This window comes from Microtus pennsylvanicus, chromosome 2, assembly GCF_037038515.1.
Source record: "Microtus pennsylvanicus isolate mMicPen1 chromosome 2, mMicPen1.hap1, whole genome shotgun sequence".
Lineage (NCBI taxonomy): Eukaryota > Metazoa > Chordata > Mammalia > Rodentia > Cricetidae > Microtus > Microtus pennsylvanicus.
In genome coordinates, this window is record NC_134580.1 from 147,170,954 (window position 1) to 147,187,164 (window position 16,211).

The 16,211-nt window shown below is 48.5% G+C and overlaps 2 protein-coding genes across 2 annotated transcripts in view; both read left to right on the top strand.

Annotated features, from left to right (window-relative positions):
- Positions 1 to 9,813, top strand: part of Rtf2 (replication termination factor 2) — a 32,499-nt gene extending 22,686 nt beyond the window's left edge. Inside the window, exons 7-9 of the mRNA XM_075963213.1 lie at positions 3,499 to 3,553; positions 3,654 to 3,749; positions 9,548 to 9,813. Of these exons, the coding sequence (XP_075819328.1) occupies positions 3,499 to 3,553; positions 3,654 to 3,749; positions 9,548 to 9,714 (318 nt within the window). The 3' untranslated portion in view covers positions 9,715 to 9,813. The remainder of the gene's footprint in view (positions 1 to 3,498; positions 3,554 to 3,653; positions 3,750 to 9,547) is intronic.
- Positions 9,814 to 13,374: 3,561 nt separating this feature from the next.
- On the top strand, positions 13,375 to 14,943 carry LOC142845191 (protein FAM209-like). The gene is made up of 2 exons (XM_075963949.1): positions 13,375 to 13,623; positions 14,692 to 14,943. Exons 1-2 carry the CDS (start codon positions 13,375 to 13,377, stop codon positions 14,941 to 14,943), a joined length of 501 nt encoding a protein of 166 aa, XP_075820064.1.
- The last annotated feature ends 1,268 nt before the right edge of the window (positions 14,944 to 16,211 follow it).

The window sequence follows — 16,211 nt, forward strand, 5'->3', positions numbered from 1 at the left end:
TTTATGGCTCCTAAGGTAGAGTCAGGAGAGAAAGTTGGAGGCCAGTTTGGAGACCCAGGGGCCAGAGTGTGGCTCAGTGGTAGAACACCTTCACAGAGGCATGGGTTTGACTCCAGCACTGAAACAAGCAAAAACTACGAAGTCAAATGCTAGAAGTGTTGTAACTATAGCAGTAAGGAGAGTGGGAACATGGTGGGGAGGGGAGCCGGCATTAAATTGGCCTACAGCTGCCAGTGTCATCCACGGGGCTAGGACTGCGGGGGCGGAAGGCAGTGTCATCCACGGGGCTAGGACTGAGGGGACGGAAGGCAGTGTCGTCCACAGGGCTAGAGCTGCAGGGACGGAAGGCAGTGTCGTCCACGGGGCTAGGACTGCAGGGACGGAAGGCAGTGTCATCCACGGGGCTAGGACTGCAGGGACGGAAGGCAGTGTCGTCCACGGGGCTAGGACTGCAGGGACGGAAGGCAGTGTCGTCCACAGGGCTAGGACTGCAGGGACGGAAGGCAGTGTCGTCCACAGGGCTAGGACTGCAGGGACGGAAGGCAGTGTCGTCCACAGGGCTAGGACTGCGGGGGCGGAAGGCAGTGTCGTCCACAGGGCTAGGACTGCGGGGACGGAAGGCAGTGTCGTCCACAGGGCTAGGACTGCGGGGGCGGAAGGCAGTGTCGTCAACGGGGCTAGGACTGCAGGGACGGAAGGCAGTGTCGTCCACAGGGCTAGGACTGCAGGGACGGAAGGCAGTGTCGTCCACGGGGCTAGGACTGCGGGGGCGGAAGGCAGTGTCGTCCACGGGGCTAGGACTGCAGGGACGGAAGGCAGTGTCATCCACAGGGCTAGGACTGCAGGGACGGAAGGCAGTGTCGTCCACGGGGCTAGGACTGCGGGGGCGGAAGGCAGTGTCGTCCACGGGGCTAGAGCTGCAGGGACGGAAGGCAGTGTCGTCCACAGGGCTAGAGCTGCAGGGACGGAAGGCAGTGTCGTCCACAGGGCTAGGACTGCAGGGACGGAAGGCAGTGTCATCCACAGGGCTAGGACTGAGGGGACGGAAGGCAGTGTCATCCATGGGGCTAGGACTGTGGGGATGGAAGGCAGTGTCGTCCATGGGGCTAGGACTGCGGGGACGGAAGTGACTGCAGAACTTTGCTTGTGCATTTTAGTTGTAGAAGAAAGAACAGAATCACATCACTCACATGTGATGATACTTCACGGTTGTGAGGCTTAGAGGGCTGATGGTCACACATAGGGCACAGACTCAGGAGGAGCCCAATCCATTCTCATTTCCTCCTTTATCGTCTTAGAAAGTGGTGCATGTAATGTTCCATAACACTAGGAATTGTGGGCAACTCTAAAATTAGATGCCATAGAAATGCTCTGTGGAACTGTTTACAAGATGGTAGCAGCCTTCCTGAGAATACTGTAGGTCTCTGGGTCATTTAAGCTGTGTATGGAGGTTAAAAACAAACATTTGTGTCTGTGTGTATGTGTGAATTCTAAATTACTAAATTTTTAAATTTAGTAAATTACTTTTCTAAATTACTCTGCACTTGCCATCATAGGAGCATAAAAAAGCCTAGAGTATCAGACAAGAGATAACAGCATAAGGACAGACTTGCTTGATTTTTGCTGTCCTTGGTCTATTTGGGGTTTTTTTGTTGTTTTGTTTTGTTTTCCTTTCTTTAAACGCAGAGAGGGGTGTTGTGTGCTAAAGACAGCGGCTAGAGAGCTGCAGGGAGCCCTGGGTGACTGTCCTGTCAGGGCTTCCTGCCAAGTCCTGCAAAGCCCAGTGGGACTAGATCCCCTCTGCAGCCTCCTCAGCAGAGCCTCTGCGAACGCACTTAGATACTGCTACCAAGATACAAAATATTTCCCAAATATTCTTACCTGCAGTCAGGGCTCAGCGTTTCTGCATGCCTCCGGCTTTGAAACAGCTCAGCTGAAATGGAGGGCTAAGAACTGGGCATCTGCCTCTGGTTCTGTTTGGTGTGCTTGGGGTGTGTAGACACTTAGTGTGTGCACACACTCGGAAGCAGGAGCCCAATGTCAGGTGTCTCCCTCTGTCACTCTGCTCTGTGACCTTGACAGCATCTCTCACTAAGCCAGAAGACCACCGTTTCACCTGGGCTGGCTGACTTGCAGATTCTCAGGATCCCAGTCTCTACCCGCCAGTGCTGATTTACAGGCCGTGTGCAGTCGTGCCCAGCTTTCTGCGTGGTGCTTCTGCACTGAGACTTCAGCCCTCACACTTTCCGCGTGGTGCTTCTGCTTTGAATCATATTGTGTATATGTCAGACATTGAAGGCCACCGCCAAGAAAGATCTTTGTTTCAGCGTATGTAAGAAATGAGGGCCTTCCAAAATAATTATTTTGTTTTACTTTTTATTTTAGAGACAGCGTCTCATGATGCCCAGGCTGGCCTTGGACTTGCTGGTCTTAAACATGTGATTTTCTTATCTCCTCCTCCCCAGTGGCTGAGACAGCAGGTGTACTGCCTGGCTTGGCTGTGCCTCTTGGAGCCCTTTTTGGGTTTTTATGGAAATGACATTTTAAAGAAAATTATGAACAGTCCTAGTCATTTGTGCAATTGAGTGTCATTGCACAATGGTCAGCCTTTTGAGGATTGGCCAATAACTATTGTACTAATCCAGCATCTAAAATCTAACAAGAGTAATCTAGTTTAAATCAGCTAACATTCCTCTGTATGAGCTCCCAAGCCTCATAGCTAAACAAACATCACAGTTTCACAGCTTTGAAACTGCGTTCCCAGAGTAAATAGGATTCTGTATATGTTCATGCATGTAGAGTTTATGTTGCTGTTTAACTGCCCTTTTGTGTACGATGGTCACTGGAAATATCAGCCTTTTGTGTGTGTGGTGTGGTGTTGAGGATCAAACTCAGGACCTCACGAGCACCGGGTTGGTGCTGTGCCAGTGAGTGCCATCCCCAATGTCGGACATTGACTCCTCATTGAAATGTATTGTTTTCATTTAAAAGTGTGAGACAATAGAGCTGGAACCGATCAGCAGCTCTCTAATCCTGAGAGAGATGTGTCAGGCCATCAAAGAGGACCCTGGGCCTGCCTCAGGCAGGCCCGCTGCCTCTGTGGTCCACTCCATCTGAGCATACCCTCTGTCTTAGACACTGTTCTATCACTGTGCTAAAGCACCATGGCCAAAGGCAACTTACAGAAGAAAGGGTTTATTGTGGCTCACAGTTCCAGAGGGAGAGTCCGTCCTAGTGGGAGCTTTGGCTGCTTGCTCCAGGCATGCCAGCAAAGCGGGAAGCTGAGCCTTCATTCATACTTAGAAGCAGAGTGAACTGGAAGTGGGGTGAAGCTGTATACCCTCAAAGCTCACCCCCACTCATATACCCCCACTTCTGAAGGTTCCATAAACTCCCAAACACATCACCTATCGAGGAACAAGTGTTCAGAACCCGAGCCTCTGGAGGGTGTCCTAATTGAAACCACCACAGCCTTTAGTAGCTTCTCTCTTCTTACAGAGAACAAAGAAACCGAAGACAGCCGAGTGTGTCTCCAAGGCGGGTGTTGCAGATGGTAAGATGCAAAGAGATTGGGGTGTGGGCTGTGTCCCATGTCACCAGGGCCTAGTTCTGCTTTGACTCAAGGTTTGTTTTGCTGACTTTGTCTTTTATAGACTCTGCAGGACCATCCAAAGTGAAGGCTGGCAAGCCTGAAGAGGCGGACCCCGATCATAGAGAGAAGAAAAACAACTTGACTTCCAGGGACACAGGTGGGTCTTACTGAGCCAGCAAAGACCTGAGAAAGTTGGGAAGCCAGAGCCAAGGGATGAGAAAACTTTGGCTTTTCCCAGTAATTTATAGGGGGTTTCCTGTGTCCTCTGAATTAAAATGTAGCCTCACGTTCCAGCCTGGAGCCCTGCTGGCCCTAAAGATTCTGGACACAAATCCTTTTTCTTACTGCTGAGCGAGGTTATAGTATCACAGCAGGCAGCCACATAGAGACACGCTGTGTGGAGGGCTCCGGGCGCTCAGAACCTTCCTAGGCTCCCTCATCCCTGTGTTCCATCATAGAAATGTCCTCTCTCCACCTGCCTCCTGGCCAAGTGCAAGAACTGCTCCAAAACTCAGTGTCTTTACAACAGGCTGGTGGCAGAGGCAGGGTCAACCCCAGGGCCAGCCCAGCCCAGGTTATGTGGTGAGTTCCAGGCCAGCCAGGGCTATGCGCTTAGTCTATCTCTTTCTCTCTCTCTCTCTGTGTGTGTGTGTGTGTGTGTGTGTGTGTGTGTCTGTCTGTCTGTCTGTCTGTCTGTCTGTCTGTCTGTCTCTCTTCTCTCTCTCTCTTCTCTCTCTCTCTCTCTTCTGGTTTTTCAACACAGGGTTTTTCTGTGTATCCCTGGCTGTCCTGGAACTCCCTTTGTAGACCAGGCTGGCCTCAAACTCAGATCTGCCTGCCTCTGTCTCCCAAGTGCTGGGATTATGGGTGTGCTCCACCACCGCCCAGCTAGATTATCTCAAAAAGAAAAAAGGGCTGGAAAGCTGTTTCAGCAGTTAAGAGCCAGTACTGTTCTTGTGGAGGACCTGAATTCTGTTCCCAGCACCCATATCTGACAGCTAACAACCACTTATCACTCCATCTCCAGATCTGACACCCTCTCCTGGTCTCCACAGGCACATGTATGTATATGGCATAGATTCACACGTACACATACACAAACACATAAAGTGAAAAAGGGAAAGCAAAAAAAGGAAAATAAATATTTATGCTGTGTCTGGTGGCACAGGCCTGTGGTTCTAGCTACTCAGGAGGTGAGGCAGGAAGATAAAAAGTTTGAGCTCTGTGGTGGAGAACCTGTTTAGGATGGATGCTGAGCTCAATGGTGGAGAACCTGTTTAGGATGGATGCTGAGCTCAATGGTGGAGAACCTGTTTCACATGGATGCTGAGCTCAGTGGAGAACCTGTTTAGGATGGATGAGGTCCTGGGTTCATTGCCCAGCACCGCAAAGAAAACTAAGATCACAGTTATTTTACAAGAAGAAAAGCGCAGGGTTGTCAGATAAAAGGCAGTGAGATGTCCCACATAAACAGTGGCCAGCGGGGCCCATCCTGGCCTTCTATCAGTACAGGCCACTGACATTCCTGGTCCCCTCTGTCTTTGTGCAGTACCACCTGAGAGGACTCAGCCTGAGTGCTGAGGAGCTGGGGACTGCTTGGTGCCAGCACACAGTGTTAGCAAGGCCTTGAGGGTTAGGGCTCTGTCGAGCTTGCAGGAGAGACTATCGAGAGTCTGTGCTTTAAGCCAGACATGTTAGCGTGGGACTGCTTGGGAGGCAGAGTCGGGAGAATGACCCCAAGTTCAAGGCCAGACTGGTCTACATAGTGAATTCTGAGTCAGCCAGGGCTATGTAGTGAGATTCTAAAATAATTAAATTTATTTACTATATTGGTGTGGGAGGTCCTTCTGTCTGTGTGTTGCTTTTATTGGTTAATGAATAAAGAAACTGCCTTGGTCTATTGATAGAGAAGAACTTAGGTAGGCGGGAAAAACTAGACAAAATGCTAGGAGGAAGAAGGCAGAGTCAGAGAGACGCCATCAATCCACCGCAGGAGATAGACATGCTAAAATTTTACTGGTAGGCCATGACCTCGTGGTGATGCACAGATTACTAAAAATGGGTTAAGTTAGATCTAAGAATTAGTCAATAAAGAGTTAGAGCTAATGGGCCAAGCAGTGTTTTAATTAATACAGTTTCTGTGTGATTATTTCAGGTCTGGGCAGCCGGGAAGAACAAGTGTCTCCTTCTTTCAACACTCTATCGTGGGCAGGGAATGTAGCTCAGTTGGTAGAGCGCTTGTGGAATGTGCACAAAGCCCTGGGCTCTCTTAGCAGCACTGTGTAAAACGGCATGGCAACTCATTCTCATAATCTCGCCCTCAGGAGATGGGGGCCAGAGGGTCAGAACTCAAGGCAGTCTTTGATGGAGGAAGGTCATTGGCTAATAAATATCATCTGTATAGCACTGGTCTTACCGGGAAGATTCTAGCCTAAGTCCATCCTGGGTCGGAGCTTCATAGCGTGCATCTTCCCTGGAGCGGGGAGCATGGCGTCTCTCTGAGGCGTCTGCTCTGGAGAGGAGAGCTGTGGAATCTGAGCTCACTTCCTCTTCCTCCCAGCGTTTTGTTCTGTCTACTCCTCCCACCTATCTTCTAACCAATGAAATGGGCCAAGGCAGTTCCTTTATTAGCCAATGACCTTCCTCCATCATTTCCCCTTTTTCGGTTTAAACAAAAAAAAAGGAAGGCTTTAACTTTAACATAGCAAAATTACATATAACGAAACAGTTATCAAGTAAAAGTTACAAAAATCTTTATCATAACTAAGGAAAACTCTAACTATAACTAACTATTCTTAACTCCATCAAAGACTCCAGAAAGATACAATACTACCTAAGCAAACAAGAAAAAAGCAACTTTTAAAACTCTAGAAATGACAGAGACATCTCGCTGCCTGGACAGTCACCCAAAGTTCCTCTGTACCGTTGGGGCATCCATCTTCAACCTTCAGGCCCATGGTATCCAGCAGACATTTCCATAAAGCAGGAAAATTCAAAGTCAGTTCAGTCACCATCTGTTGTGTCCTGCAGAATGTCTCGCAGACTCCTTCATGAATCAGGAACCCCAAATGATCATCTCACCTTTAGGCAAGTTCAGCAGTCCTCTCTCTGCGGGTTCTCTGTGTCCAGTTTATGCAATAGTCCAGGCAAGAGCAGTTTCTTGCCCAAATGGCTATCAAACTCCATAAGGTGCCTCTTCGATGCCCATCTTCTTCCTGAAGTAGATTGGTGCTGCCAGGAGCAGATTGTCTCATTGTCATGAAAAGTCCTCAGTTATAAAAACATTAAATGTCCTATTCTGTAATCTTTGAAAGACATGAAGAATGTCTATCTAAAATATATCTCTATATATCTAGAAAATCTGACTGACATGACTACAAGCTTTACTATTATCGATGATTATCCATTAACAACCTATATTTCTTAATTATACAGTACATATTTAAATGAATTACACAATCACAATACCTTAATCAAAATCAGAAACACTTATACATATAACAAAATTGACCGTAAATCTCTATCAATAAAGCAAAATCTATACTAATGCAAATTATTCATGTCTATATCATATCCCCCTTTAAATGTAAAAGAACGTTTATAAACCGTATTTGGGAACATGGGCGCAGTTTTTTCTCTCCAAACTGCTTCCTGCTGAATGGGGGCGTCGTTAATTAGGTCTTTCATGGTATAACCTGTGTGCTAGTTTCATCTCAGTTGGCAGTTGAGCGAAGCAATTTTCTGAAGATGTTCACAACAACCCTTCAGGAGGGCGTGGTCCATCATACCAAATCGGGATAAATGCAATCCACAGGGTCTGATCCTCTGTGAAAACAAAAGAAGACTCTCTCCAAAGCATCATATCCTTAGACCCAAATTCTGAAGTCATACCCTCATGATATCCGTTCTGGTTACACTTGGCAGCCCATATAATGAAATGTCTCTCTGTACTTAGCTCCTTCACAGTCAAAAATTTTAAAGAAAACACAATAATACAAAGAATCCAGACTTTCTGTGAATTTTCCATTTTTACGTGGCTTATTTTTCTTTATTTCTCTTAATCTATAACTATCGGTACTTTGTCTCTTTAAAGACTTTACCTTTTTTTTTTTAACATTAACTTTATTTTCTATATTCTTTTTCTTCTGTCTCCCAAGCCTACGTACATTCGTCCAACAGTGTGACTCATTTAGTGGTCTGAATCTGTCCTATTGTGAATCTGCAATTTTTTACTATCCAGGAGCACTTTTGATTTGCACCTTTAAATCACTAGGCGCTTAAGAATCTAAGCTGTGACATTCCTAGGTTAACTTTTTGCTTTTTGAGCGTGTATCTTTGACCTGGAATAACCCTGTAGACCAGGCTGTCTTTGAACTCTCAGAGATCCGCCTGTCTCTGCCTCTCAGGCATTGGGATTAAAGGTGTTTGCTACTACACCTTGAACTCACAGAGATCTGTTTGTCTCTGCCTTTTAGGCACTGGGATTAAAGGCGTGTGCTACCACACCTTGAAGTCACAGAGATTTACTTTAAGAATTTTAACTTTTAGTCTGCATATATTTTAACACTGTAAATCATTTAAAATTTTTCTTTCTCTTTGACGTTCTCTTTACTGTATCTCTGTTTTTCTGACCACATGAGTCTTTAATGTACCAAGCAATATCAGTAGGACTAAAGCCGTGGCTTTGACGGCTGGATCCTTAGCTTTCCAGCCTCATGGCTGAGGTTCTGGCTGTAGCCATGTTTATAGCCACACCTCTATGGCGTTTCAAGGTCCCTGCTAGCCAGCGAGCTACAACAGACAGCACTCAAGTCCTCTCTCTGTAGCCGGCCCTCCTGCTTCAAACAGTCAGAGTTTGCCCTGGCAGGATGGCCCAGAAAGCCGGCATTTTTAAACGGCACAGCTTTTTTCCTGCTACGACTGAAAACCGAAAAGCATGTGTTCAGCTTTTCGTCAACACCGTTTAAGTGTTTCGTGGCAGGACCTCTTAATGAGCTGCAGGCTTTGCAGCTGAAGCTGAGTCAGGAAGCCTCTCTTAGATGAGGCGCTTGCTTGCTTCTGGCAAGCAGAGTAGACCCGAGAAATTGTCATTATCAAGAAAACACGCTTTACTCTTTCCCAAGCTTTCTCAGGCTTTCAGTGGACTCAGTTAGCCACACGTCTGGGCGTCATTTGTAGTAATAAGAGCGGCGGGGCTGTGTCCCCAACACCCCAGCCGCCTGCTTGGCTAGCTTTTGCCCCAAAATAACAACACACAAACTATATTCATTTAAACACTGCTTTGGCCCATTCCTATCTAGCCTCTTCTAGGCTAACTCTCGCACCTGGACTAGCCCATTTCTTATCATCTGTATAGCACCGGTCTTACCGGGAAGATTCTAGCCTAAGTCCATCCTGGGTCGGAGCTTCATAGCGTGCATCTTCCCTGGAGTGGGGAGCATGGCGTCTCTCTGAGGCGTCTGCTCTGGAGGGGAGAGCTGTGGAATCTGAGCTCACTTCCTCTTCCTCCCAGCGTTTTGTTCTGTCTACTCCTCCCACCTATCTTCTAACCAATGAAATGGGCCAAGGCAGTTCCTTTATTAGCCAATGACCTTTCTCCATCAAGTCTTGGCTTCGCATTGAGTTTGAAGATGTCCTGGGCTGCATGAGACTCTGTCCCTATGCTTCAGCTTTTCTTTCCATGTAGCAGCAAAATGCTGGGAGACTGGGGAAATGGGATGCATGACTTGTTCCCTTTAAAAGTTCAATGTTTGGCCCGGTGGTTGTGGTGCACACCTTTAATCGGGAGGCAGAGAATCTCTGTGAGTTCAATGCCAACCTGGTCTACAGAGTAAGTTCCAGGACAGCCAGGGCTATACAGAGAAACCGTGTCTCATAAAATAAAAACAAAACAAAAAAGTTGATGTTAGAGTGATCTTTAGTCCCAGCCTTACAGATTTTGTCTTTGTTTTCTAGCAACTAACGGGAAAGCTGGGAAAGCCCCATGCGGGGCCCTGAAGAGGTCCATTGCGAACAGTGACGAATCCGAAACCTACAAGTCCATCTTCACAAGCCACAGCTCTGCCAAGCGCTCCAAGGAAGAGTCTGCCCACTGGGTCACCCACACATCCTACTGCTTCTAAAGCAGGACCACAACCCCTCCCCGCAGGGCTCCTCCCCTGTGGCCTGTGCCTCGCTGCCTGATGTGGCACCATGTTATAAAGCTGTCCTCTCCGATCTTCTACCTGTGTGGTCACTCACCACGAGCTGTGTGGGTCCCAGGGAGGGCGAGGAGCCTTGCAGCGTAACCACAGCCTCCCCGCAGGCTGTACCTCTTGCTTGGCCTGGCAACTCTGCTCATTACATTGAAGTCGGCTCATTTTCTAAAATTGTGATTGGTCAAGGAAGTAATGACACTGAGTTTAGCTTAGGACAGACTTCCAGCTGTCAGCCCTTGCTCCTGGTGGCTTCTTCTGATACGAGGACATCAAAGAAGAATCCAGACACCTGACTGAATAGTACACGATAAAGCCCTTTCCTCTCGTCTCCTTTCTCCTCTCTCTTCCTCTTCTATCTCGGTAAGAAAATGACAGCCATCAGAGTGACAGGGGCAGACGGGACTGACACCTTTTCCACCTTCACAGTTGTAGTTGGAGCAGGACAGAACTGTGCCTGTGCTGGGCAGATGGCTCACTCAGAAGATAAGCACTTGCCACGCACACTTGGGCAAAGTTTGGATCCCCAGAACCTTAAGCAGGTGAGCACCTTGGCCTGTGGTCCCAGCCCTTGTATGGCAGAGATGGGCCCACAGGCAAGGTGCCCACAGGCTCAGGGTTGAGGGAGAACCTGTCTCGGTAACCAGAATGCAGTGCAGCTAAGATGCCCAGTGTCAGCCTTGGGCCTCAGGTATGATGTGGGGTTCCCCCTGTATGCTGTACGCCTGCAGGCGTGCAAACTACAGAAACACTAAAGCCCCTGCTCCCAAACCAAGCATGGTAGCACTCTGTAATGGAAGCCCCCAGGCTGAGGCAGGAAGGTCACTGAGATGTCAAAGCTGGCCTAGGTTACTTAGCAAGATCTTGCCTTAGGAAAGAACACAAAGACTAGCACCTACCTGCCCCACTGCCCCCTGGCCGGGAGGACACTTGAGGTTCAATCTGGGACAGTGTTAGGAGGATGTAAATGTGGGCAAACAGGATAGGCTGTGAAATGGACATTGTCGAAGAGAACCTGGGACGTGTGACCTTCATACTTAGAAACCAAACTAAAGATTGTAGAAATACTTGGGAGGTTTTGGATTTTGTTTTTGAGAGAGGCCCTCACCTTAGATCTGAGCTGACTGACCTCACACTGATGGTCTTCCGGACTCAGCTTTCCAAGTGCTGGATTACAACACATATCTAACATGAGGTTTTCACTGAGAATTAACCTGGACTGAGCATGTGGCTCATGAGTGTCTGCTGGGCACACGCAAAGCCCTGGGGTCCATCCCCAGCACCTCATAATCTAGGTCTGACAGGCACCTGTCATCCCAGCATTTGGGAGGTGCAGGCAGGTGGATAAGAAGTTCGAGGCTATCCCTAGCAAGTTTTATGCAAGCCTGGAATACATGATACCATGTCTTAAAAAATAATGAATTTTTATTGTGTGCTTTTCCCAAACAAAGCTGAATTAGCTGTTTCATTTCTCTGAATTATTTGTAGTACAGTGAAAAACTATTTTAGAGGGTTATTTTTCTGTTAAATTCTCATAACAGGGCTGGAGAGATGGCTCGGAGCTTAAGAGCACTGGCCACTCTCCCAGTGGTCCTGAGTTCAATTCCCAACAACCACATGATAGCTCATAACCATCTATGAGATCTGGTGCCCTCTTCTGGCCTTGCGGACATACATGCAGGCAGAACACTGTATGCATAATTAATAAATCTTTTTTGAAACAATTCTCATAACATTCTCATCATTTGACTAGGGTTTTTTGTTTGTTTTTGTTTTTTATCAAAAGTGGGCTTTTGATAAAAAAGAGGAAGCAGTGTCATTGAAGTAACATTTTTCTCTTATTTTCTCTTATTGTATCTTTACAAAGAAAACAGCCCCTTATGCCTGTTTTATTAATAACAGCCTTTAAGCTGTTTGATGACTTTTGAAAACCACTTTCACATTTCTCAGCCTTGAAACTTTGGTGTCTCCAGGCCTCTAGCCTCGGAACTTTCCACGGATTTCTTCCTGGGTTCTATGGCTCCTCCCTTGTCCTGCCCCAGGGGGGACCCTTGAGGTCCTATCCCAACCTGTGTGGTTAGGACAGACATGGCCTCCCTGAGGGCAGATGAGCAGCTTGTTGAGCTTCCGTGTGAGAAGCCCTGCTGCACCAGACTGAAGAGCCAGCCCCTCTCTGGGACCCTGGAGCTGAGCTCCACCCTCAGCTCCACCCACCACCCGAGTCCAGGACCTTTGCTGCCTGCCTGGCCTTCCCCTGGTCCTGTGAACACAGTGAGGGAAAGGGAATTCTGGGATTCCTCAAGGTTTCCAGATAGCTGAAATCCATCGTGCCAGCTGTGGTGAGCTGTGTCGTATGGAGCCCATCTGGTGCAAATCAAGCCTGTCTTTCCACACAGTATCACCAAACAGCTACCAAATGCCAGAGCTGACTTCAAAAGCAGGCCCTGCAGACATGAACACCTCACCCCTGCAAAACCTTCACCATAGCAGTTTTTCAGGGCTTGCCAAGGCAGAGCCTCCAAACAGGCAGCACTGAACCCCTGGCCCACAGCCGTAAGCGCCAGGGCCATCTACTCCTGGAGACTCTTGTAGCTATAATGATAGGAGCTCCGGGGAGCATGCAGCCTAGTTCCTAACCCAGCAATAGGGCCTGCATCTCTCCAAACCTGAACTGGTAGGAGCCCCACAGAAGCCAAAGCTGGGCCCTAGGGGAATGTCCCTGTGGCTCACTTAGCCACTGGCCCCTTGACAGATGAGTCTGTAGAACCTGTGTCATGGTTGGAGACAGCGAGAGTGTGAGCAGAAAGTCACCGTGTGTGCGTGTGTGCGTGTGTGTGTGTGTGTGTGTGTGTGTGTGTGTGTGTGCGTGCACATGCGCACACACAGACGCATATATGAGTACATGGAGGCCAGAGGTCAGCCTTGGGTACTGTCCCTCAGATGTGGTCCACTTGGATCATCTCTCACTGGCCCAGAACTCCGCAAGCACTTAGACTGGGTGGCCAGCAAGCCCACCTTGGCCTGTCCCTGCCTCCCCAGCCCTGCAATGGTAAGTGCACCCCGGCACCCAGCTTTCTTATCTGGGTGCTAAACTGGGCCCTTATGGTGATGTAGCAAACACTTCACCACTGAGCCATCTCCCAGCCCCTTGGGTGACAGTCGTAATGCCGATGGTGCAGGCCAAAGGAAAAACCCATGACCCCTAACCAGCAGTTGCGGCTAGTTATTGTTTCTTACTGGACCCAGCTCCGTGGGGCACATTGTATCCGCTGCTCACCACAATATCTGGATCAAACGTAACAAAAAATAGATGATGGTCTCTCCTAACAGTGTGCCAAGCTCAGGAAGAAAAAAAAACATTCTGGCAAGGAGACAGCTTCCTTGTCTTCTAGAAGTTTCTCCTCCCTGGAAGTCCCGCCAGGCAGGTTACTTGCCATGAACCTCAGTCTTCTCAAGCTGAAGGCATCACAATGGCCGGGTTGCTCAGCTCTGTGACATCACCAGGGCCCAACACTAGGTGCCCAGTCTCTCTGGCACCACAGCAGACAGGCCCACCATGATCTGTTTTCCGCCCAGCCTCTGCTCACCATGCGGACGCTAAGATGGTTCCTGTTTCTGCCTCTGTGCATCTCTTGCACCTGCGCCTTCATATTTTCTCCGCTGAGGGAGAAAGCCAAAGAAAGCCCAGGGAAGGTGCCTTGTGGAGGACATTTCCGGGTTAGACAGAATCTTCCAGAGCACTCCCAAAGCTGGCTTGGGAGCAAATGGCTCTGGCTTTTCTTCGTCGTTATGGTATATGTGGTGCTGAAATTTCGAGGAGACAGCGAGAAGGATAAGGTAAATGGGTGCTGTGGTCACGCCACAGCCGTGGGTCTCAGGAACGCAGGTTCTGTCCCTTGGGGACAGCTAGGTGAATCTGCTTCCTCGATGACGATAGTAGTCACCACATCCACAGAGGATGGGACAGTTTGAGATGGCCTACTACACAGCTCACAGGGTTTCTGTGAAGTTTTATTTGTTCTCTCATGGTGTGTGTTGCATCAGCCCTGCTTACAGAGCCCGACTCTCAGACACACGCCCTGCGTGTTTCATGCGCATTGCTTTTGATGCATCACAAATTTCTGACCCAAAGGAAATTTTATTTCAAGTGAAGGAAATTCGAGGCCCGAACTAGGATAGAGTAGTGACCCATGTTTCCCACAGTATCTCAGCAGCTCTTCGGGGATCAGAGGGACCGATTCAGCCCTAGATGAGGCCAACATCTCAAGACACTGGCCAGGGGCTGGGAGATGGCTCAGTCTGAAAAGAGCTTGCCCTGCAACCTTGAGGACCCGAGTTCAATCCACAGCACCCACATAAAAGTCAGGCATGGGGCACACATCTGTAAACCTAGAGCTGGGGAGGAAGGCAGGGACAGAAGGACCCTGTTAGACAGCAAGCCTAGCAGAATTCTGGAGTTCCAGATTCAGTGAGAGACCTTTTCTTAGGAAATAAAGAAGTGGTAGAGGAAGACAGCCACCTTCCACACGCATGAACCCGTGTACATGTATGCCCATACATGCGTCTACTATATACAACACATGACATTCTGGCTAGAGCAGAGGCTGCCTATCAAGGGGCAGCTGGAAATCATGTTCAGCTCTGCAGGCCACATCGTCTCAGTGGCAGCCATATTGTCTCTGCCACTTGAGCCTGACAACAACCATAGCTGGTGTGCAAATAACTGAGCTTGGTTGTATGCCAATAAAACTTTATTTACACAAACAAGTGGCAGGCCAATTTGGTCAGAGTTTGCAAACATCCAGACTAGGTTTGCCGTTGTGTTTCCTCTTAGGTGAGCGGTGTAAGAGCCATTGGGGCCACTGGGATCATTCACCCTCACTTCTCCCACTTCTCTCTCGACAGGAACAGAATCCTACTGGCCTTCGAAGCTGTCAATTTCGCTCTCCACCGAAGAAAAATCAATCCCCCAGCAAAGATTTTACTTTCAATACTTTAACCCAGCTCGAGATAGAACTGGTGAAATTTGTGTCCAAGGTGCGGAATCTTAAAGTCTCCATGGCAGCCAGCAGTAGCTCCAGACAGGCAGAGATATCCATGGACCCGCTCAATAACGTCACAATATATGAGATATGGGGAGAGGAGGACTCTGAGTGAATGGGACTTTTATCAAAGTGTGAGAGATAAGCCAAGTGTTGGCACTGTATCCAAATAATAAAGACTATTCTGAACAAAGAGCCCCCACGTGAGATCCTTTCCCCCCCCCCACACACACACACCATTTTGGTTTGGGGTTTGTTTCTTTGTTTGATGATTCACTGATTTTTCGAGATAGGGTTTACTCTGTAAAACAGTCCTGGCTGTCTCGGAAGCCACTCTGTTGACCAGGCTGACCTCGAATTTACAGAGATCTGCCTGCCTCTGCCTCCCAAGGGCTGGGATTAAAGGCGTGTGCCACCTCTGCCCGGCTTCCCCTTTGTTAGGATGGCAGGTCCCAGTAGCCCTGGGAGCCATTACTGTTCCCCCTTTCTCCAGTCCTCCACAGTCCCTGCACAAGGGCCTCCTAATGCAGGTCTCTGGGCCTGGGGTCGGCCAGGCTCTGGAGCAGGTGCAGACATCCTGTTCCCGTGCACACTTGGTTTCTCTGTGCTATCTGCATACACCTGGTTCCACATGATTCATTCCAATACGGAGTCTAACTTTAATTATGGGTTTTTAATGATGGTGATTCAGTCAGGAGAGAGTTCTCGAATCATCTGCTATTCTGACAGAATAATCTTTTTATTCAATTCCATCCCACAGACCTGAGGTGTTGCAAGCTTCTTTTCTTCTTCTAGTAAACTGGTGATGGCTCACGTGATAGCTGGATTTGTAGAGAAACAGCTGGGTGTAACAGCCTATGTCTTCAGTTCTAACGCTGGGTTAGGGGCCAGCACTTGAACAAGGGTCTCAAGTTCAAGCTCAGCGGGGTAGGTTTAGGGATGCGAGGAGATGCCATCTGTGACTTTGGGTTTAAGACACAGACAAACTAAACAAGGCTTGTCTTTTTTAAATGTACTTCTATTTGTACCTGCTTGTCAGTATGTATACCATAGGCATGCAGGAGCCCTCAGAGGGCAGAAGAGGGCACCAGATCCCTGGGAATGGCAGGTGGTTGTGAGCCTCCTTGTGAATGCCCAGCTGAGCCAGCTTTTGCTTACTGTAGCCTCCGGGATGCCACCCAGCAGTGAGGAATCCAGGCAAAGGAATGGTAATCTTGAGAGGGCTAATGGTTTTAATGTCCCATTCCGGGCAGACTTTAGATGTCCTCCCGCCAATTGCCACAGCCACCACACCTGCCAAGGTACACAACTCCTCCGCCAAACCTGGCCGGCCGTCTGGTTTTGTGTGGCTTTGGAAGCTATTCATTGCCTTTATAGTTTTAA

What these genes read in the sequence shown, in the direction of transcription:
- LOC142845191 (XM_075963949.1), top strand. Translation starts at nt 13,375, where the DNA reads ATGCGGACGCTAAGATGGTTCCTGTTTCTGCCTCTGTGCATCTCTTGC. An exon ending in GAGACAGCGAGAAGGATAAG is followed by an intron (nt 13,624 to 14,691) that starts GTAAATGGGTGC and finishes CTCTCTCGACAG; the next exon opens with GAACAGAATCCTACTGGCCT.